The following is a 22401-nucleotide window of genomic DNA, read 5'->3' as shown; positions in this document are numbered from 1 at the left end:
ACTTTTGTCAAGCCGGGGAAAACCCAAAGGACTTAAACTCCTACCGTCCGATCAGCCTTCTCCCCAGTTTGGGAAAGGTATTTGAGTGTGTGCTCCAAAAGAGATTAACTCAACATCTAGAGGATAAGGAAATTATATGTAAAAAGCAGTTTGGTTTTAGAGCCGGTCATAGTACCGTGCACCAACTACTGAACGTTACAGAATTTATTGCAGACTCCTTCGCAAAAAAGAACACAATCGCCAGCTGCTTTCTAGACCTAGAAAAACCATTTGACAAGGTGTGGCATGAGGGTCTCCTCTACAAGCTGCACCTTGTTCATCTGCCCATCAGTTAAATTAAGCTCATGAAAAGCTATCTTAAAAACAGGACCTTTCAGGTAAAAATTAATGACTCTCTATTTTCAAGAAAAAGAATTAAAAGCGGAGTGGCTCAAGGAAGCTTCTGGGACCGCTTTTGTTTAATATCTACACGAATGATATGCCGGTTCCTTTGAATGCAAAAGTAGTGAAATATGCCGACGACACAGCAATTTTAACCAAGTCGCTAAAACCTCAGCTCGCAGTAGATAAATTTGAAAGCGCAGTAAATATCATAGCACACTATTATGATTCACGGAAATTAAAAGTAAATCCTTCAAAGAGCCAAATTCTGCTTTTCAGACGTCATCGGAAGTTCACTCCTGTGAATGTAAATATAAAAATTAATGATCAAGCCCTAGCAATTGTTTCAAGTACCAAGTATCTAGGAGTGGTCTTCGACTCACAGCTGTTATTCAAAGAACACACAGAGTATGCCTTGCGCAAAGCCATCGCTGCTAAAATGTCTCTTTACCCTTTAATAAGAAGAAATGCTAAATTAAATATCAGTCTCAAGAAGAAGCTCTATAACAGCTTAATAAGATCCACCCTACTTTATGCAGTGCCTATCTGGGCCACTGTGTACAAGACTTATAGACACAAACTACAGGTCTTTCAGAACAAAATACTCAGACAAATTGTTGACTTCCCATGGTTCGTACGTAACTTGCAGATACATAAAGAACTAAAAATAAGACCCATAGCTGATCAAATTTTCACCACGAGCCACAATTTCTATGCTAAAATAGAACTTTCTCAATATGAACATATCCGTGATCGGATAAATTATGATCCTACTATAGTATAGATATTGCAGCAAAGCGCCCAAGAGGCATCTTCCATAACAGCAAATGGTGAAATGTGTATATATTGTACATAGTACTATTATCTTTATTTTATCTTCATTGTGTCATTTTACCAGTGTCTTTGAAACTTTATAGACTTATGGACATGATCCGTGTACCTGGATCTTCAAAGCACTGATCTTATATTTGTCATTTTCGTAATCTTCTTATTGTTATATCAGAGACTTTGTAATATTGTGGACTTATGGACATGATCCGTGTACCTGGATCTTTAAAGCTCTGATTATTTATTGCTAGTGTAAAATGTTTTTCACCATTTGCTATTTCGCTCAAATACCGCCGTCACTATATGTACATAGTGTATAGTTTCAGTAACTCATGAGCCTCAGTGTTGTACAAGAACTTTAGTGTTTAATTTCTCAGACCAAGACTTCACTAAATTGTGATATCTATTTCAAGATTCATTGACTGTGGACAGTTCACGGGAGGGTGACCCCCACGTGACTACCACTGTCCAATCTGTGTTTTACAGCAAGGATGAATTTGAATATTTTTTTTAGCTAATCTGTTGCACTTAGTTGTGCCATTTGTCTTCATTTAGATCGTGATATTAGTTTAACTCTTCCAATCTGGATAACCTGTTTCAAAACTTGATAATTATTAATATATCCAATATTTCTCATTGCACGCGTAAGCTGCTTTGCTCGGAGTCTGAACTTGGGTGGATGACCACCCACGTGACAGGCTCCTGCCAATCATCTCCCTCCACTCCACCTACATTTCACTAAATTTGACAAGTTTCGCCTAGTTGGCGCGGCGTAAATCGCCTTAATTAAAAACTTAAGTACCAACGCCTTAGGGCAATTTACCAACAGAGAAAGTAGCGGTTGGCTACCAATTGCCGCCTAGCCATTGACTCGATTTCAATTTCAATTTTACGTGCGAGAGCAATTCGTGGCTCTCGAGCTTGCGTTTTTAACATTGCCAATGATTTAATTATTTTAATAAAGACTATTTTAACAACTATTGAAAACGTATTTGTAAGTTAAAAAATAATAATTTTCAGCTTATGCTCACGAGACATAATTGCCCATATAAATCCAGTCTCTTCTTCTTTTATGTGACCTTATCACAACTCCTTTCCTCATAACGAAATTTTTCTTGACTATGGAAGGAAAAATTCTAAATACAGTTCACTGCTTTCAAAACACAAGTGGTACCTATTTAAGTGATAATAGAGAAGCCAGTTACATTACCCTGCACTTATTTCTAGATAACATAACCGCATAAATACAACAAAAAATAATTTAACTCTTTCGCATCGAGAGACGACCAAATCTGTTTTCAACAAACATCGAAAACGCCCGTGTTTACGAATTTGTCTTAGAATAGTTTTCCTTTCCCCCTTGCTGCTCTTGGAGGTTTTTCTGCGGTTTCTTCCATTGTGTGCAGTTTCACCTTAGGGCCGGATTGCACCTGCAAACGTCATTGTACCTGCGAACGTCAATAGCTTTCCGTATTTCTCCTTTATTTGCTTCCAAAGAATGATTGACATGTCTTTTAACAACTCGCGAAACCAATGAGCCATACACTAACGTTGAGGGGAAAGAAATAAGTAGAAAATAAACGAGGCGTTGGGGCGGTTTGCCGTTGCCTGAATGAACGGGCGTTACGGGCGGCTTCGATGCGAAAGAGTTAAACTACTCCTAATGTCTTCCTTATACAAAGCATATTCCTCAAATTTTACTCAATGCTAATACTTAAGATGAAACATTTAATTCTAACAATTTTTTTGAAAATGAAACACACAATGCAAACAATTTTGAATCTACACAAAAATAATTCCTAAACTCTACAAAAATCATTTTCACCCATTTTCATTATTTTTTACCTTACTTTGTATCCACTAGTGATATTCAGTCACTAGACTAGGGCACGACTCAAGCCATCTCTGCATTACCGTGTAATTTGCCTGGCCTATGAACAATTTCAAAGTTGTACTGTTGGAGACACAATGCCCAGCGAGTCAAACGAGAATTTGATCCCATCATTTTGTTTATAAAAGTCAACGGATTATGATCCGTCTGGATTTTGAATTTTTGTCCGTCTAAGTAATGACTTAGTTTTTTCAGTCCATAAATAATGGCTGCTAGTTCTCTTTCAATGGTGCTATAATTTCGCTCCGCTTTAGTAAACGTTTTTGCTAAGATACAGTATAGGGTGTTCCTCCCCATCCTGAATTTGAAACAACACAATACCCGCACCATATAAGCTGGCATCTGTCTGCACAATAAATTTTTTAGAATAATCTGGTGCAAATAAAACCGGACTTTTTACTTGTTTGGTCTTCAGTTTATTGAAAGCCTCGTCGCACTCTTTTGTCCAAATAACTTTTTCTTTTTTGTTTTCCCCTTCAAAGTGTCTGTCAAAGGTGCCGCAATACGGGCGTAGTCTTTTATGTACCTAGCATAGTAGCCCACAGTACCAAGGTAGCTACGTATCTGTGTTTTAGTAGTGGGGATCGGAAAATCTCTGATTGCTTGAATCTTGGCCTCACTTGGCTTGAACCTTTTCCCAGACCCTACTTCATGACCCAGAAATTTCACATGGTCTTGTGCGAATTTGCATTTCGAAGGCTTAACAGTCAATTTAGCCTCCTGAAGACGACTTAAAACCACATCCAAATCCTTCATATGCCTGTCCCAAGTCGGCGAAAAGACTGCGATGTCGTCAATATACGGTAGAACAAAATCGTCCAGCCCTCCTAAAACTTGAGCGATCAATTTACAAAAATAGAAAGGCGCATTTAAAAGCCCAAACATCATTTTCTTCGGGATGAAAGATCCAAAAGGCGTTACAAATGCGGCATACCTTCGTGCACGCTCTGTGAACGGTATCTGGAAGTATCCTTTGGTTAGATCCATGATTGTGATGAATGGAGCTGCGCTGACTTTTTCTACCACTTCTTCAATATTGGGAAGAGGGAAAAATTCAGTCATAGTTTTTGAATTTAATTTTCTGTAGTCTATACAAGGACGAGGATCTTTACCTGAGATTTCTACTAAGATCATAGGCGAAGGATAATCAGATTGCCCGACTTCTATGACTCCTAACTCAAGCAACCGCCTAATTTAATCTTTTAGGATGTCGGTTTGTCTCGCCGACATTCGATAAGGCCTGACTCTAACCGGAGTCTCATCCAACAATTTAGTATCTATTTCGACCAAAAACGTACATCCGGGGTCGGACGAAAACACCGCTCCTTACTTCCTTATAACTTCTTGGTGATAAATGGTGTCGCTGCTACGCTTACCCGGAATCTCTACCGTATAATTGGTTTCGGAAATTACACTAGTTACTTTACCTGGCTCTATCCAGTTCACAGCCATTTTGTGTGGTTTAGACGTGGCTAAAACAAGCACGAGATCTCCGACCTTAAACCTTCTCGTAACAGCGTTACGATCATACCAGAGTTTCCTTTTACTCTGACACTCTTTCATCCTCTCTACAGCCAGCTCCTGACACTTCTTTAATCTGTCTATTAAGTCTAGAACATACTCGACCACAGTAGGGTCTGAATTTTCTTCCTCTAGCCAGTTTTCATACACATTCGTTTGAGGCATTCTCAAATTTTTGCCATGTACTAACTCGCAGGGACTAAAACCTGTGCTCTCATGGCTAACATTTCTGAGGGCGAACAAAGCACATGGCAAACATTCTTCCCAGTCCTTCCCGCTTTCCAAGCACAAAGCCTTCAATACCCTTTTCAAGGTGGAATGCAACCTTTCAACAGAATTGCTTTGAGGGTGACACACAGAAGAATGATACACCTTAATTCCGAACTTGCTAAAAAACTCATATGTAAGTTCACTGGTAAACGATCTACCCAAATCACACTGAATTTCCTTAGGGTAACCTGATCTAGAAAAGATTTGTATCAAGGCTTGAATCACACATTTAGAGTTTAAATTCTGTACAGGAATGGCATCTGGATATTTGGAAGCAACACAAATAGACGTAATTAAGTATTTATTTTCACGCGAACTAGGGAACAGAGTTCCTACTGCATCAATATTTAATCTGCTAAACACTTCTGACATAACAAGCACAATCTTCATAGGGGCTTTCTTTCTATCCTTATTGTGACCTACACGCTGACAAATATCGCACGTCCTCACAAATTGTTCAATTTCCTGGTAGCAATTAGGCCAGAAATAGTGTGTCAAAACTCTATCCTTGGTTTTTGTTACCCCTAAATGACCGGAGATTTCCTCGTGGCATAACTTCAAGATCCCTTTCCTAAAAACGAGAGGCACACACACCTGACGCTTATCTTCTCCTTTTTTAGAACCTGCCACTCTGAATAGTCTTTCCTTGACTATTATAAACTCTTTCTCATTTTCACTTTCCCCTTTCTTCCACAGGGTCGCTAAACTAGCGCAAGACTTTTGTTCTTCCAAGAATTCTGCTGGAGAAACATCCGCAAGGATAGACCTTTCTTCTAAACTGATGTCTGCAATTTTAATTGCCTCCTCCGTATTACTGGTTAACTTCCTTTCTTCCGAATGCTCATTATTGACGGCCCTTTCACTTTCTATCTCTTTCTTTTCTTCCGATCTGGAATCTAAGTCTTTTGCACTCGCTCTCTCTAAACTCCTGCGCGCATGCGCCTGACTACGATTCTCCACAGCATTCAAGAGAACCGGTCGTTCCCTAATTTCCTCAATCAACTGTGCAGTTTTATTTCCTAACAAATAGTACTCTTTATCTAACTCTACCGGAGTAACCGCTGCCTTTGTGGTGACCACACCAAAATCACCTTCAATGGTGACTTTCGCCAAAGGTAAACATTTACATTCTGTGTCCAAAAGCTGTTTCACCCATACAGTTTCCCCTTATAAGTCACTAGTATTAATCCAAGTACTATTACACAGATCTATACCAGCTCCAGTATCTCTCAGATATTCTCTTTCTATCCCATTAATTACTGCTTTCTTGAAATACGGCTCAAAATATTTTCCTAAACTCTCCGTTCCTATATTATTCACCAGATTAGCCTTATTCTTTTCCAGCGATGGACAGTTAGGTCGGATATGTACGTACTTTCCACATTGGTAACACCTTATTTTCCGCTCTTTCTCGAAACCTGCTTCATTGAAAACTTGCTTTTTTTAGGAGCCTCCACTTTTCTATGCTCCTCTAATTTAATTCTTTGATGACCACAACTTTTCTGATTATAACTACAGTTAGAATTTATATACCGCTCTCTATCTTTCTCAAATGGTTTCTTTAACCCCGCTCTCTGTTCTAACTTCCTCGTATCTCTTCGCAAAGCCTCATACTTGTCGCATTTCTCTGCTAAAATGGGAGCTGTTTTAAATTCTTCCCAATTGTCTAAGTAGTGCTCTCTTATTTCTAGAGGGACTCGCCGCTTAATTTGCTCAGTGAGCATAAGTTCCTTAAGACTTTCTAAATCTTGAACTTCTATTGAATCCAACCAATTCTCTAAATACACTCTCAATTCATACACTAAATCCACCCATAACATTCCTTTTTTTCTAGAATGTTCTTCAAATTTTGTTTTTAGTGCCCAAGAACTAAGCTTGAATCTCTGCATGAGTAATTTCTTAACATGCTGATAATCATCCCCTTTATCCGCTGGTTCTTTCACTATTAACTGGGCTACATCGTGAGGTAATAAAGGAATTAATTGCGAGACCCAAACAATCTCATTAACGTTTTCTTTTTGAGCTTGTTTCTCAAATAGCATAAAGAATAATGAAATATCTATATTACTCGGTTCAAAACGGGGTACTAGATCTTTCAAATTAACCTTTTTTTCTCTAGTTTGTTCAACTTTCAAAACCGTGGAAGCTAGGCTATTAGTCTGAACCACATTCATCAGTTTTAACCTTTCCAATTCAAAAACTCGCTCCCGTTCCCGTTCCGCTCTCTCCTGTTCACGTTCCCGCTCTGCTCTCTCTTGTTCACGTTCCCGCTCTGTTCTCTCTTGTTCACGTTCCCGCTCTGCTCTCTCTTGTTCGGCTATTTCTTCTGTTTTTCTCTGCTCAGCCGCAGCCCAAATTCTTGCCGCGTATTCTTTCGCAGCTTCTTCTTCATAGTCCTCGGCATTCAGAATAGCCTGCGTAATTTCTCTTACTCTATTTGCCTGAGACACATTTGTTTCAAACTCCTCCGCTAACTCCAATAGCAGAGCTTCATAAATTTCCTCATAAACTCACCCATTATGGAAAATTAAAGAAAAATAACCTACCCCGAAATACAATAACACAAAAACAACAACAGGTCTATCTCTCCAAAACTGAATAATTCCCTAACAATTCTGAACACAAATTGCCTCACAACGCTTAATGATAATACCTATGCCTACATACAAAGCGTATATAAAAAAATGCTAATTAAGAGGCAACCTTTTCCTGCTGTATATCAACTATACAATTTAAACCTAAATTTTTCTAAAGCATACCGTTACAATACTTCATACAATTTAAACAGTTACTAAAACAATAGAACAAACAATTTAATTTCAATTAGCAACAGTAACCACCAGTTTAACTTTCAATAACCACCAGAAAACCTTAAATCCCCAAAAACAGAACTATACCCAGAATAAACCTAGTCTCGAATAACTGGCATAACTTCTCCAAAATCACAAAAATGGTACTCACCAATTTTGAAGACGCCTTCGATTGACTCTCCTGGCACTACTTGGATATTCTTTCGGAAAATTTCACTATTTTGCGGCACTAGATCACGCTTCCTCCGGCGTTCCCTTCTGACACACTGTCACTTGTCACTGAAAGGCTTCACCACGCGAACTGTCCTTGCTTGCAAAATTAGATCGTTCTTGAAGAGAAGAAAGTGTTGACTGTTTACATAAAACTCAAGTTCACAGGCGAAAAAGTCCGTTCCTAAATTTACTCTCAGGAACAATCCCTAAAAGCTGCCACCAACTTTTAATATTTACTGCTGTGGTGTAGTGTTAATGCTTCAACGGTGTTATGTTGAACTACAATGAAAACGCTAATGACGGAACATCAGAAGAAAATTTTATTGAACACCCAAAAAAATGGCTACATACAATACAGAAGAGAAAAAAACCTAAATATTATCCTTAAAATCAAATTCCATACCTTTTACGTGCGAGAGCAATTCGTGACTCTCGAGCTTGCGTTTTTAACATTGCCAACGATTTAATTATTTTAACAACTATTGAAAACGTATTTGTAAGTTAAAAAATAATAATTTTCAGCTTATGCTCACGAGACATCCTTGTCCATGTGACCTTATCACAACGCAATATACAGCTATAAACAAAAGCAAAATTGATAAACCTTTTATTTTTATGTAAATTTAAGAATAACATCTGCTTAATTCTTTTATTAACTGTTTGGACTCCAGAGGTATTATTTATTAATTCTCTCAATTTATTTACTGTGGTGTTTTTGATATCATAAATTTTTCTGAACGAAGTGCTTTTATGTGTGTAAGAACGATTGTAATTTATTTAATTGTTATTAGACAAAATATCTATTGAGAAAATGGCAACAGCTAATTTCTGGATTTCGTTCTATTTATAATTTTAAAAATATACTTCAGATGATGTACGCTTCAAATGTTTAACGGTACGATGCAGTAAGTACGTTTGTTATGTTATGTACGTTTACGAATACGTTACGTATAGGTTATTAAGATTTATCTTCAAATAAATGTTTGTCATTTACAGCCATTTTACGAATGATTAATTTAACTACAAAAGGAAGTTAACATAAATCAGAAGCGGGATTATTCTGAAACCTAAGCCTAAAGCTACAAGAATCTGCTATTACGTAAATAAATTGAAAAGAATTTGAATTTCAAGGTATGTGCATTAATTGATGTAACATATTTATTATAGAATTTAATTTTGTTATTTTTTTATCATTTTGGAAAGAGAGTTTATTATTTTCATTTCTTTAAATTTTTAAATATATTTAGAACGTCAAACAAACTTATAAAATAACAATAATCGTGTTCTACTAAGTTGTTTAATTGGAAGTTAATAATAATAGCATATATATATATATATAATTTGCATTTTAATGAGTACGAAAATGTCTATTTTCGGTAAGGCAAAGAAATGCGATTTAAGAATATTAGCTGAAGAATTGGGAGATGTAAATGAGAGTCATAAAATGAGCAATTTGAAAAAGATAATTTTGGCTAGCAAAGAGTACGATGAAGAATGCGCCAAAAAATGGTTAAACATTATAATAAATGAAAGAAAGGAAAAAGAAGAAATTGAAGAACGAAAACGTCAAGAAGAAATTGAAGAACGTAGACGAAAAGAAGAATAAGAGGAACGAAAACGAAAATTTGAAATGGAATTTGAACTGCAAAAACTACGTATTGAAGCAGAAAGTAGATCTACAAATTCTGGCACCAATGAAAATGCTAGTGGTTTCATCGTTTGATGCTTCATCGTTTGTTGCAAAAATTTAAACCTGACGAGAATGATATCAGTTTATATTTAATCATGTTTGAACGTTTGGCTAAACAAGTTGAAATACCAGAAAATACATGGGTTACTCATTTGTTTGGCTTATTGCCGTATGATATTGCTCAGTTAATCGCCAGAGAAACCGATGAGATTGCAAACGATTATAAAGAAGTTAAAAGGATCTTATTAAAACGGCACAAGATGACACCTGAAAAATTTCGCCAAAATTTTTTACGCACAATACAATTTTTAGCAATGTAGTGTAGGAAACACATGGAAGAATTTTGCATATGAGTTAAGAAATTTTTTTAATGAATGGATAAGCGGAATTAAAGTAGATACTTTTGAGAAACTTAGCGACCTTATTGTAGCGGATCAGATAAAACGTAAAGTGTCTCCAGAAGTAAAAGAACATTTTATTGACATATGGTCTGAGTTGATTTCACCAATTCATTTAGTTGAAAAACTAGATGGTTATGATACCTTGAAGTCAACTTTCAACATTAAACAACCGCGTAAAGAAGGGTCTTAATTAGGATTAATTTATCTTAATTATCTTATTAATATCTTAATTGATCTTAATTACCTTTAAAGGAGTTTCGTTTGTCGTCAACAAACGAAACTCCTTTAAAGATGGTCCAGTTGCTACAATGAACGAAAAGAAAAAACTACGCTATCACACATAATGAAAAAGGTGAACCAAAATGCTTCAGCTGTGATAATTTTGGACACATCTCAAGGGACTGTCCGCTGCCCAAACCAGTAGTAACATGCCGAAAATGGAATAAAACAGGTCATAAAGCTAAGAATTGTGTTACTAAAGCTGAAAATAATCATTCAAATGATAAAAATTATTCTGTTGAGCAAGTTGGCGAAAATATAGAATAGAGCAATTTATAGTTGAAGAAAGCAAAACTGAATAATTCTGAAGAAGTACAGGCTTTAATTGATACGGGGAGTTCTTGTTGTCTCTTAAGGACTTCAGTTGCTCAGAAACTTAAAGTGAAACCAGAACCTGCTATGAATGAATTGTACGGTTTTGGAAATCAAAGGGTGCCTGCAGTGACCTCCATAGGAATGATTAAAGCCGATATTGAAGTTGATAATGTAAAAGGCCAAAGCATAAATATATATATTGTACCTGATAATGCACAGCCAGTTGATCTAATCATCGGACGGACATGGCTTGATCTACCTCACATCGCTTATGTTAGAATAGGAAAAAGATTTCACTTCGGGTATAGGGAAGATGAACTATTTAGTAACCTCAATTGAGGAAAAAATAAATCGAGCCTGCCTTAAAGCTCTTGAGAAAAATGAATTAGAGAAAAATACGATCAGTCTTGTCAGTTCTCAAACAGATTCTGTAGATAATGGATTAATTATGATAGAAAATCCTTTCGAAGGTATAAGCTGTTTATTAGAAATTAAAAATGGCGAAACTTGTATACCAGTGATTAACGTTGGCGATAGAAGTGTTACGCTCCAAAAAGATCAATTTGTTGGGAGAGCAGAAGAAGTTGAACTATGTTTAAATACTGAAATTTCTGAATTGAGTTCGAACTTGGCAAAAACGGAAAATATTAGCAACATAAAAGTTCCTATAAGTTTAAGCCAAGTTAAAATTGGCTCGGATCTCGACATTGATCACCATCAAGAGTTATTGCGTCCATCGAATGAATACAGAGATTGCTTCGGACTAAGTATTTCAGAACTCGGGTGCACTGATCTTATAAAAATGGACACTAAAGAAGATATATTTGTTTACCAAACTGCAGTAAAGAAAAACAATACAAAAAGTGCCGTTCGAAGTGTAGGATATGGTGAATTAGGTGCATTTGAAGTTGTTCCAGAGAAGAGGGATGAAGCTGCAAATCTGATTGGTCTGAATCGCACTTCGGTGAAAATAGTCTTTATGCTGCAAATAGAAATCGACACTGTGGCCAACCGTTCTCTAAACACCACTTCATGCCAAGGCAAAGACAGAATGACGAAAGTGATGGCAGTCAGAGCCAAAAGAATGTAGTTGATAAGCAGCAACTACAACCTCAAGGGCCCGTACGAAGGCAATTACGTCATCCTTACTTCAGGCAATATTGTAGTTATATATCCATAGGACTTCCACGAAACGTTGGACGTGATGGAAGTGAAGATGAACAAAATGAAAGAAAAAACGAACAAAGAGTTTCAGGAGGTGGAAGAGACAATCACTGGAATCCAAGACGATTTTATCAAAGGTGCTTTAATAGCAAAACCCACTATCATAGGAATGACACTCAATGCAGTCAAAGTAGAATGGAAGGAGAAGCAACTAGTAAAAATACTGAAGCAAATGACGAACAGCAGCCACGGATATAGATCTTGTCCACTTTACAAATCAAAAATGGGTTGTCGAAAGCCCCACCAAGCTGATTCACGTGCTAAAAACAGATCTTCAGTTTTTAAGAAAATTATTTACGTCTAATATCTTACGAGATCTTCAGACTCGTACAGTCTTAAAAAGTTGAAGAATGTAAATCCTTCTCTTATTCCCAATACTCCAAGACGCAATGCAAGTCGCGGCCTTCCGTCTGTCCATATGACATGATTACCTTGCCGCCCACCTGCACCGCATAGTCATTTAAAGCTATCCTATTTGCCCACTCTGTGATTTTAGAGAAGAAAATGGACAGGGACCACCTGCTGTGAGGTGGTGCTCTACGTAGTCTTACAGAGGAGTCGAGACACCGGGAGGAAAAGGCACTCCTCAGACAATGACTGGGAGGCAAGAGTGCTCCTCAGACAATAACATTAATTGTTCTTAGTTCTGTTGTTTGTAACCTCTCTTTGTAAGATGTTAGTTATTTGTAAGTTTTTGGAAAAGAACAAATCTGGAAAAGCCTAGACATTGGCTTCTGTCGTGTGCGGGCAGAGAGAAAAATTCATCATTCTCTTTCTCTGGGGCCGAAGAAGGGAAAGCACGTTGATACTTTTAATTTCCTCCCATGCTTTTAATTGGTTTTCGAGAAAGTAATGTAACGTACTCTTTGACCAATATAAAATGACGCAAGGCGTGGTTGCGTCAAAAGTCAGTTTAATTTAATTAGGTAAATGAATGAAAATAAAAACATTAATAAAGAACTGGAAAGAAAACAAAAGCAAAGAGAACTTCAGGTCAAAAACGAAGAAAAATGACAGTGAGTTTGGTCTGACGGCCTTAGGCTTTGGCTTATTTCCGGTATAAAAAGAAAGAAGAAGAGACTTAACGAGTGAGAACAGACCTAGATGATGAAATCTAGAGGAGCTCAGACTCATGGTCAATGTGTACAGACGAAATTGAAGCTAACGATGAACTATGGAAAGATACGAAGGAAGCATGAGTCATAGAGAACGTGGAAAACAGACTGAGTTTTATTAGAAGAACATGAAGTTTAGCTGACAACTGATCGGACCCCATGACTGGCAATCAGCTGTCCTGGCTGTTTCAATTGGGACGTGATATGCGAAAGAATTTTCCAGTATACTAATATTTACGAAGTGATTGTTTCCTGAATGCTATTATTACTGATTCTAGCATGACAAGATTTGAAATTTTGTTTTGTGAAATGATGTTTCAGTGTTTTTATATTAAGAAGAGACTGCGATCTGCATGTCTTCATTGATTCCAACTTGAGAAGAACATCTGTTTTTTATTTTGAAGAGGTAAGCGACGACAATAATAGTGTATTCCCATCTAGTGCACTTATCTGCTATTAGAGACTTTTCCTAGAACTATTTCTTCAAGATGGATTACTTATTGATCAAGAGTCTGTCGATGATAAATAGCCCACGTAAGTACATCTCATCTCCTCCTAAGCTGTAATAATGACTTGAAGATTTCAGCCGAACTGAATGTTTAGAATTTTAATCTGAAATGTTCGTAAAATAAACCCTCTTTTCGTGTGCTATTTCATGTTTTCTTAAGGCCTTTTAATCTTACATTTTTAACATGTTTTATCGATTTTAATCTAGCATAGCGAAGCTTAATCTGAAATATTTCAAAACAGGATAAATAATCCTTAGTAATTATTAAAAACGAATAATTTCGAATTCCTATGTGTATCTTGCTTATCTCTTCTCCATAGTTACTAGCTTAAGCATCAAAATTATGTCTGTCCATTAGAACTTTGGTTATGCGCGTAAACATCTACATAGAATAAAAATCAGCTTGAAACGTGTGCACTTTAGACATTTTTCCGCCCAACCCCAAAAGCTACACACAATTTTAATAATGCTCAATAACAGACTATCAATCACAAATCATAGATTTGTTTGATATGCCCCAAAAAACGTACGGCCCTCTTAGATACAGGATTGGGGAAATATAACATGAATGAAGAAATGAAGCAAAACACAATTAATTATCCATAAATTTTGAAGAAACTTCAAAGATTTATGCATAATGCATGACATTCTATTAGTCTTGAAAAATGTCAAAAATTATTCGACTCTGCGCTACACTGTATTAATGCAGTCTCTAGAAACAGAGTGTTTGCAACTCATTTCCAACAAAGAAGCTAAAATGCTATAATGAAGAAAGCTTTTCATCTGAAAATCTATTAATTTTGAAAAATGATTTTGCGTTGATTCACTTTACATGTCTCGCACTGTGAATGCGTTGTTTCACTTTTCATTCGAGTCAAATGCCATTAGGCCAAAATGAGAGATATGTGTCTTTTAAACAGAATCTGTCTATTATTGATCATAAGTTATTTAAAAGCAATAGAGGCTGTTCTTAATAATTATTATTATTTTACTTTTTAATCTGACTGATTTACATAAAAATGCATTAACTTCATAATATATCTAATTAAAAACATTAAATATTTTATAGAGTAACGTTACATATTTTTTTACTTTTCAAATACACAAAAGCTACATAACGTTTCTAATATTAGTCTAAACGTATATTCATCTACACTGGTGTGCAAAAATTAAGGACGAGACGGTTTTTTCAATATAACTTTGTACAAAAGCTTTCCAAATCAACACATTTAATACCGTAAGATCCCCAATAAGTAAGGACATGAGTAATGTAAGCAACATTTACTGAAAGAGAAATCAGGGGGATAAAAAGAAACTTTATTGAAAAAGTAGCATGGAGCGCAATGCGACTGAAGACCGAAACATCCCTGTGATGGGTGTCCCCTAAGAAACATTCGGTCTTTAATAGGGGATATGATCTTCCCTGACTGCTAGGCAGGTTTCACAGTGTCTGCCCATGCTGAGAATGAGGGTGTCAATGAGTTGTTGAGGCATTGCTGCTCATTCGTCTTGCAGTGCAAATCGAAGCTCCGGAATCGTTACTGGTGGTAAGGTACGAGCTGCCAAGCGTCTGCCTAGAAAATTCCATACATGCTCGATGGGATTGAGATTCGGAGATCATGCCGGCCAACCCATACGTTCAATATCCTCACACTCTAAGAGCTGTTCGGCAGCTACTGTACGATGACATGGTGCATTGTCGTCCATGAAAAGGAACTGCGGACCCATAGCGCCTCTAAAAAGACGCACATATGGAAGAAGAATCTCATTACAATAACGCGTCCCGTTGACTGAACCTGCATCGAAGATGTGAAGGTCTGTACGATTACCAAGCATGATGCTTCCCCAAACGAGAACACCGCCACCTCCATACCTGTCCCTCTCAATGATGTTCGAGGGATGATTGCGGCTTCCCCGCTCTCTCCAGATGAGTATGCGATGAGAATCGCTACTCAGACTGAATCTGCTCTCATCTGTAAAGAGTACTCGTCCCCATTCATTGTCTCTCCAATTCCGGTGTTCCCGGCACCACATTCTCCGATGGGCAGGCGTTAGAGGTACACACCGTACAGGGCGTCGTGCAAACAGACCACCACCGTGCAGTCTTCTGGCCACAGTAAAACGCGATATCGGTCGCCCTGTCGCCTGTCTCGTGTGTCTAGCGATTTCTCCCGCTGTCTGCCGCTGTTTCTTCTGGCCTGAAAGGCAATATACCGGTCATCTGCGGGTGTGGTTCCTCGTGGACGACCACTACTAAACCCCCGGATAGCTGTTCCTGTAGTTTGAAATTGTCTCCAAAGTCGTGAAACGATGCTGTGAGCAATTCCGAACTCTGCAGCCACACTTATCACACTGCGGCCTTCCTCCAACTTCCCAATGATTCGACCTCGGGTAAAAGCATCCAGATGTCGTCTAACAGATTGATTATTCTCCATTTCTTGCTGAGGCAGCAACTCGGTGTGATTTTAACTGCTATACGGTGTGCAATCACTTTGCCAGAAATACTGACCTTACACGGACAACATGCTTTATACTACTCAGACACTCCCCCATTACGTCTACCTGCATATCTGCGCATGTGCTACCGTACATCACCTTACTTAATCTCCTGATTGGTCTTTCTGTCCGCTCTACCTCTTCGTTCAGCTGATATGATAATTTTTCGACTTCGTCCTTAATTTTTGCACACCAGTGTAGTATCTGATAAAAAATTTCGCTATTCCACCTGGGCCATAAACCATAGTAATCCTTTAAGAGCGCTTTTGGAAGACAGTTAAAATCTGAATATTTTCAGATTTTTTCCTTCCATCACCTCTCCCTCTTGTTTTCCTTGGCTCAATGCCAAGGTGTTTCTCTTATTTATTCATCGCATTTTTAGGCTACTTCAAGTAAAAAGCACTGTAACAGAAAAACTAGGCAATGATCGATGATGATACTTACAGAATACGTAAATTCCGGAATCCGTAAATTACTGACTTCTTACATCGCTAGAGTTAAAATGATAACATTAACTATGGATTAAAAATATGAAACATACTTTATTCTTAAATTCGCAAACGACATAAAAGATGTTTGCGTTTTTTGCCCAGAGCTGTTCAAGACTAGTTTAACGATTATCATATAGAACGGTAATATTTGTCCACGAAATATTTCATAATGCTATATTAGATAATGTGAACTGTAATTGGAAAGCTCTGGCTAAATATGACAGAATTCGAATATCATCGGCAAAACCAGTGCAACACAGTATTCGATTATTGTTTGAAACTTCTTAAATACTTGGTTTAGATAACGTGCTCAGGGAGATGAAGTTTAATTTTTAGAAGACAAAATTTCAGTTTTTATAAATAAATCTGCGAGTTCCAGAAATGATAAAAATAAATTATCCAAAGACCAAAAGACTGGTAATTGCTGCTGGATGCCAAACTATGAATTAATTGTAAATACGGCAAAAATTTTACTGACAGGTTAAAAAGCGTCAAAATTTACAGTGAAATAAATCCCTAAGGTATTTAGCGAAAATTCGAGAAACTCTCAAGGTCAAACGCAAATTAAATTCTCATAATTAGTACTTCGGGAAGAACAAGCGAAGCATTAACACAAATGATAAATATGGGACTAATTTCTAAATTTAACTAATTTTTAAATATCTACTTATAAAACAATCAAATTCTGAAAAATTATTCAGCACTGTTACTTTAGATAAAGTCTACAATTAAACTGGAATTTTGTGTATTATACAGTAAATATACAAATTTTTTCCATTAAATAGCACGTTTCTAGGAAAAGGATCGTTCGGTACTGACAGTCAACAAATGTATGTAACTGTCACAACAAATGTATGACAGTCAACAACTATATGTAATTTTAGGAAACAATTTTTCTTTGGCTTGTATTTTGGAAAAGGATACTTCGTATTATTTTTTTGAGAAATTCTAACGAAAGCTAACATAAAAATAACAATTATAATATAAGTTGAAAAGAGAAACTGCAGAATTTCCAGATTTATTCGATGTGCGCGGGAAAATCTGACACTTAACAAATCTTAGAAAATTCACTGGGATTCGCCAAAATAACCGAAGGTATTCACGCAACGATAAAACTCTAGTCATAATGTATCCTAATAATGTAGAATCCGGATGATAAAAAGTCATAGTAACGGACCGCGATAATTTCTCGAATGCCAAATTATACATCAAAATATTGCATTATCTAAACTTAAGAAGCGAGTTATCAGTATGATATTTATGTGTTTAATGTGAAAAATATTAAGCCATATTTTGATACGAATGAGATGGAAATGTTTAAGGATGTTTTACAAAAAACGCAAAAAGAAGAGATAGAGCCAGCAAGGGCAGAGCGCCATTGACATCGAAAATCCACATTCGCGAAAAGAACAGACGAGGAGTCACAAGGACGGAAGAAAATAAGAAGGGAACCAGACCCTACAAGGAAGCAACCAAAAGGAAAAATATCCTGAAGTTCCTGCGAACGTCCGAAGGACAATCAACGCACGCTCAAAGTACATGAAAGAGTCAAAGCGATGTACTTTCCCCCTCAATGTACTTGTTCCGAAGTACATCGATGGGCCCGTGCGAAAGGTTCTCCAGAAAGTTTAGCACCGCCAACGGAGACCGCGAAAGTTCCATCGATGCGGTACGCTTGAGTTCCTGCCGAATGGTCCAGCTGGAATTCCGATACCGACGCCACATCCTCGACCGGCGAAGCGAGCAACTGACCCAGAAGATCTTCAAAGGAAAAGGGAAAAGTTGTGAAATTCCGAGAAAGACCCCAGACGAGAAACGTTAACGAGACAGTGAAACACAGTCAAGCATAGGAGCTAGAGTGAGGCAAGCGTCGTCTACCCCCTTCCTGGTAGGATTTTGTGAGCAAGCAGATCCAGGAGTTCCGACAAACAAAAAGATAAGTGAAAGTTTATTTTCCTTAACAGATTCAATTTTTATTTTATGCCGAAGAGTTCAAGAGTTGCTATTTTATTTTGAATTCTGTCTCAAGTGAGGCCATTTCAGTTTTTCTGAAAGTAGCAAGAATCTCTGAATATACAAATGCAATTTTTCATATTATTTTGAGTTGGTCTAGAAATAGGAACTCTGTTATTGTCGAAGAGACATATGAGGAAAATTTGGAGAAACTGTAAAGTAATGTTAAGCAACTTATATGCGTTGATATAAAGTTCAAGCTGAATTTGCTTAATTTAATGCAGTGTAAATATTTCATTTAATGTAGTATGTCTAATGCTTTCCTGTTATAAGGAACTTTGAAATGTCATGAATAAGTGACATTTTCTTGATTTTAATTAAAAAATGACTCTCTCACGTTTTACCTTGATACATTTTCTTCCAATATACATCCAAACTGAAATCAGATACATTAAAAGCTGGCAGAAATGTGAAATTGTGATCTTCGGACTGAAGAGTAGATGCGTTACGTACTATTTTATTTTACAGTAGAATGCATAACACTCTGGAACCTATTATGGTATACATTATAAAGAACAACTTGAATTTTTTACTAGTCCATCATTGGTAAATTTTGTGATGTTGCCATTTAGTTGAATAAGCTGTTTGTACATCAACCTGTTTGTTATGTATCACCGTTCTGCTTAAGGAGAAATTATCCTTATATTAGAGGATTAAATTTGTATTATAAAATATACTTTCGATTTCTATGACATAATTATAAATTATAACTACTCACTTCTGGTTTCGGAGGCTGTCACCTTCACGATGTTGACGAACGGATTGAAACAGCAACTTTTCTGACCAGCATAGCAACAAATACGCGTGTTCTGAAAGCTCGCACGGTGGCTGATAGAGAATGGCTCTGTTATTTCCTTTTCTATGCTGCGCATAATTGTCATATATACATCCGACCTGTCATAGATGATGGAAAACTTGTACCATTTGTAGTAGCGCAGCAACTCGTAGACGGAACTCACGACCTGGGAAAAGACAAAAAATCAGTCAAAAACATTATTTGAAACAATTTTTTAAAAATAATTACAGATAGCTTAGAAAAATTTATTTAAGCTTTTTAGTATCAGGAAATCTATAGTAGCATTAGCCGTCCAGCCAGGATAGTGGTTAGTGACTCTGAGTGCAGTACTGAAGGGCATGGTTTCGAATGCTGGAGAAGGCATGGATGTTTGTAAATATATTGTACCTGTGCCTCATAGGGGCACTCAAAATATGTTGTGAGCCGAAAGTGCTCTCGAGATGTTTGTGATAGGGAAAGAGGGGTGAGAGACTATCGGAACCATCTTCTCGGAGTGCTCTCATTAAAATAATTTAATTTGGTAAGTAGTTGAATGCAAAAAGGATTATAATGACTAGGGGAAGGCATGGGGGATTTTTGGATCTAAATAAATATTTTTTTCTTTTATTTCACACGTAGTAAAATGACTGTCGTAGTGACAATTACAATCGCAGCGATTTGTAAATTTTGGATTAGAATTATACTTGCATCATATATCCGATTCAATTTTGATTGTATATTGTCATCAATGATGTCTTCATCACCTTTTTACTTCGATTTAACTCTTTTAAACTAAATTACAATTCATAAAATGAATTAGTCGATGCATTGTATGCAAGATGTTTCAGTTTCTCTCTCACTGCACAACAGATGACCATTGATTAAGTACGTTTATTTGTCGACTCTGCGCCCTTTGGTGGTGGAGGCTCTTTGGTTAGTAGAATTTCCACCGAGCAGGCATTTATTCCGCTCGGTTTTCGCTTTAGGTTAGAAGCTTCCTCGGTGGCGTTACGGGGTGCTCTTCCTTCAAAATGAAAGGCGGAAGTGAGCAAAAACATACTGTCACCTGCATGTTCCCAAGACTCTTGCCAACGTTAGGCACAATATTCCCTCCTTGTCACGATTTCGTGGGCTTGATCTGATATCAGTCCAGCAGGATTAGTCATAACAACAAAAATATTATAACATTATATATAAAAGTTCTACAGTAATGCATTAGCAATGGTTATTTCTTAATTCATTAAAAGTTTTTTTTTTTTTTTTTTTAACTTGAAACCAACATATTCTGCTTAAATTATTTTTTATCTTTTCTATCACAGACAGTTATTCTTTCTGAATATGGTTCGAAAGATTTATTTTAGAGAATTATCGTTATTTTTAAGTTAATTCCTTTCTGTACTTCAGGCACCCACCTGACATTTCTCAGGTAGTTTCTTCATGTAACCGTTATCCAAATTAGATTGAGTTTAAATGGAAGTGAATTCGCAATTAAATAGCATTATGTGCAGCTAGCTATTATGGTCTTTTTTCCTGAAAAGCCAAGCTACCATCCTGTTGTATCTGGAGAATGAAGTTTTGGATCTACGTGTAGCGTAGAGGGATTATAACTTCTAATGACACCTGAGGATAGGAGAAATATTTTAGAGAAACAATATTTCTCTTCTTCCTACCACTGGAGGTTCCCAGCCGAAACAGTTTCTCTGGAACCGAGTCCCGGCAGGCTACAAGGGAGACTCTGCAATTGAGATGAAATTTTTTCGTTTAAATCTGTGTCCCTCATAGGTTTTCCCCAAAATACTAGTTTTCGCATAAATCAACCAATAAAACATTCCGAAAGCGAAACTTCAAGGAAGTGTTTCTTTCAAGGCGCTGTTGAGAGTACGTAGTAGAAGTGAAACCGGTTTTAGGCTTCGTTCAGACGATGGCTTTGCAGTCAAAAACGTAATAAGCAAAGCTTCGTTGCTAGGCAACCAGACTTTGCGACGTCTCAAAATATTTTTGCCTAAATGTTCTAACTTTTTCGATGTTATGCCAATTTGGTATAATCAAGAACTAATCACCGAATAACCAGTCACCACGAAGCAAACGCGAATTGACATTCAGCCAAGCGTTTCGCTGGGTTAGCTGCAGAGTTCGTATATGCAACTTTACCATTCCTGACTGGCTACGGCTTTAACGCTGCTCCTCAAGTCGGAACGGATTTAGTGACTCTTACGAACTATGCCTATGAAAATAATGACAACGAGACCATCCTGTGCCATTTCCGGAACCGCGTGGTAAGTGAAATTTAACTTTAGGTTTTCTGCTTTCAAACTTTAGTTTTTGAAATCCAGCAGGTAGCTCTGACTTGTAACTGTTTTAACTGTTTCTCCTTTTATTATTGCGAATTAAATCATCCTTAGTCCATTCTGGAATTATCATTTAAGTTATTAAATTGTCCCATATATTGACTCAGCATAGCGTCCACAATAAATTAAACCAGTTTCTGCGCTTTCAGTGTCCTTTTGCCGAGTGAGACCAAAAGTAAACTTTCAATTTTGTGCACCGAAAACCGAAAAATCTGCCTTCTGACTCGCTGGCCGAATTGCTTGTTTTTGGGTCGAAACTCTAATTTTAATTGTGAAAATTGTTCTTCAGATTATTTTAACAGTATTTATGTTTTATAATTTTCAAATTTTAATAAAGTTATTTTGAGGTTTCATATATTTTTGCCTTGTCGCGAAATAAGAACTGAATTAATTGAATGAAAAATATATCTGTAATGAAATTCGAGGAAATAAGTTTAAACGAAATGGAAGAAAAAAATGCGTATAATTTGATCTGTCGCATTTGGTATTAAATGTGTTCTGCTGACGAATACCAATGACCTTAAGCTCACAGTGGAAGACAGATCAGTAGGCTATACGCAAGTAATTACATTGACAGAATTATGATTTTATTAAGTATTAATCTACAAGCATTTAAAACCGGAAAATTCAACATTAGTTTGGCATTGAGCTTTAAAGCAAAATATATTCCGTACAAGGAAGTCATATGGTGTACACATCGGAATCTTTGTTTCATTGTAATTAGGCTTCTATTCACTATGAAGACGAAGAATAGAGAAGGGAAGCTACAAATAACTGAAAATAGATAGCTAATTAGATTTAATCTTAGAAGCTTATGGCTTAAATAGGTTAT

General features: G+C 36.8%; 1 protein-coding gene across 3 annotated transcripts in view; it reads right to left on the bottom strand.

The window, feature by feature from the left end:
* The window catches only part of LOC118201099 (receptor-type guanylate cyclase Gyc76C-like), a 1003202-nt gene that overhangs the window by 485660 nt on the left and 495141 nt on the right, over nt 1–22401 (bottom strand). For all 3 annotated transcript variants that reach the window (XM_085815395.1, XM_085815398.1, XM_085815396.1), the window contains one exon: nt 19165–19408. In XM_085815395.1, coding sequence (XP_085671521.1) covers nt 19165–19408 — 244 coding nt within the window. The remainder of the gene's footprint in view (nt 1–19164; nt 19409–22401) is intronic.

This window comes from Stegodyphus dumicola, chromosome 4 (genome assembly GCF_044657685.1).
Source record: "Stegodyphus dumicola isolate Sdum_Otavi_A_Nest chromosome 4, ASM4465768v1".
Lineage (NCBI taxonomy): Eukaryota > Metazoa > Arthropoda > Arachnida > Araneae > Eresidae > Stegodyphus > Stegodyphus dumicola.
The sequence above is the reverse complement of the archived record's forward strand: the minus strand, read 5'-3'. Positions and strand labels throughout refer to the sequence as shown.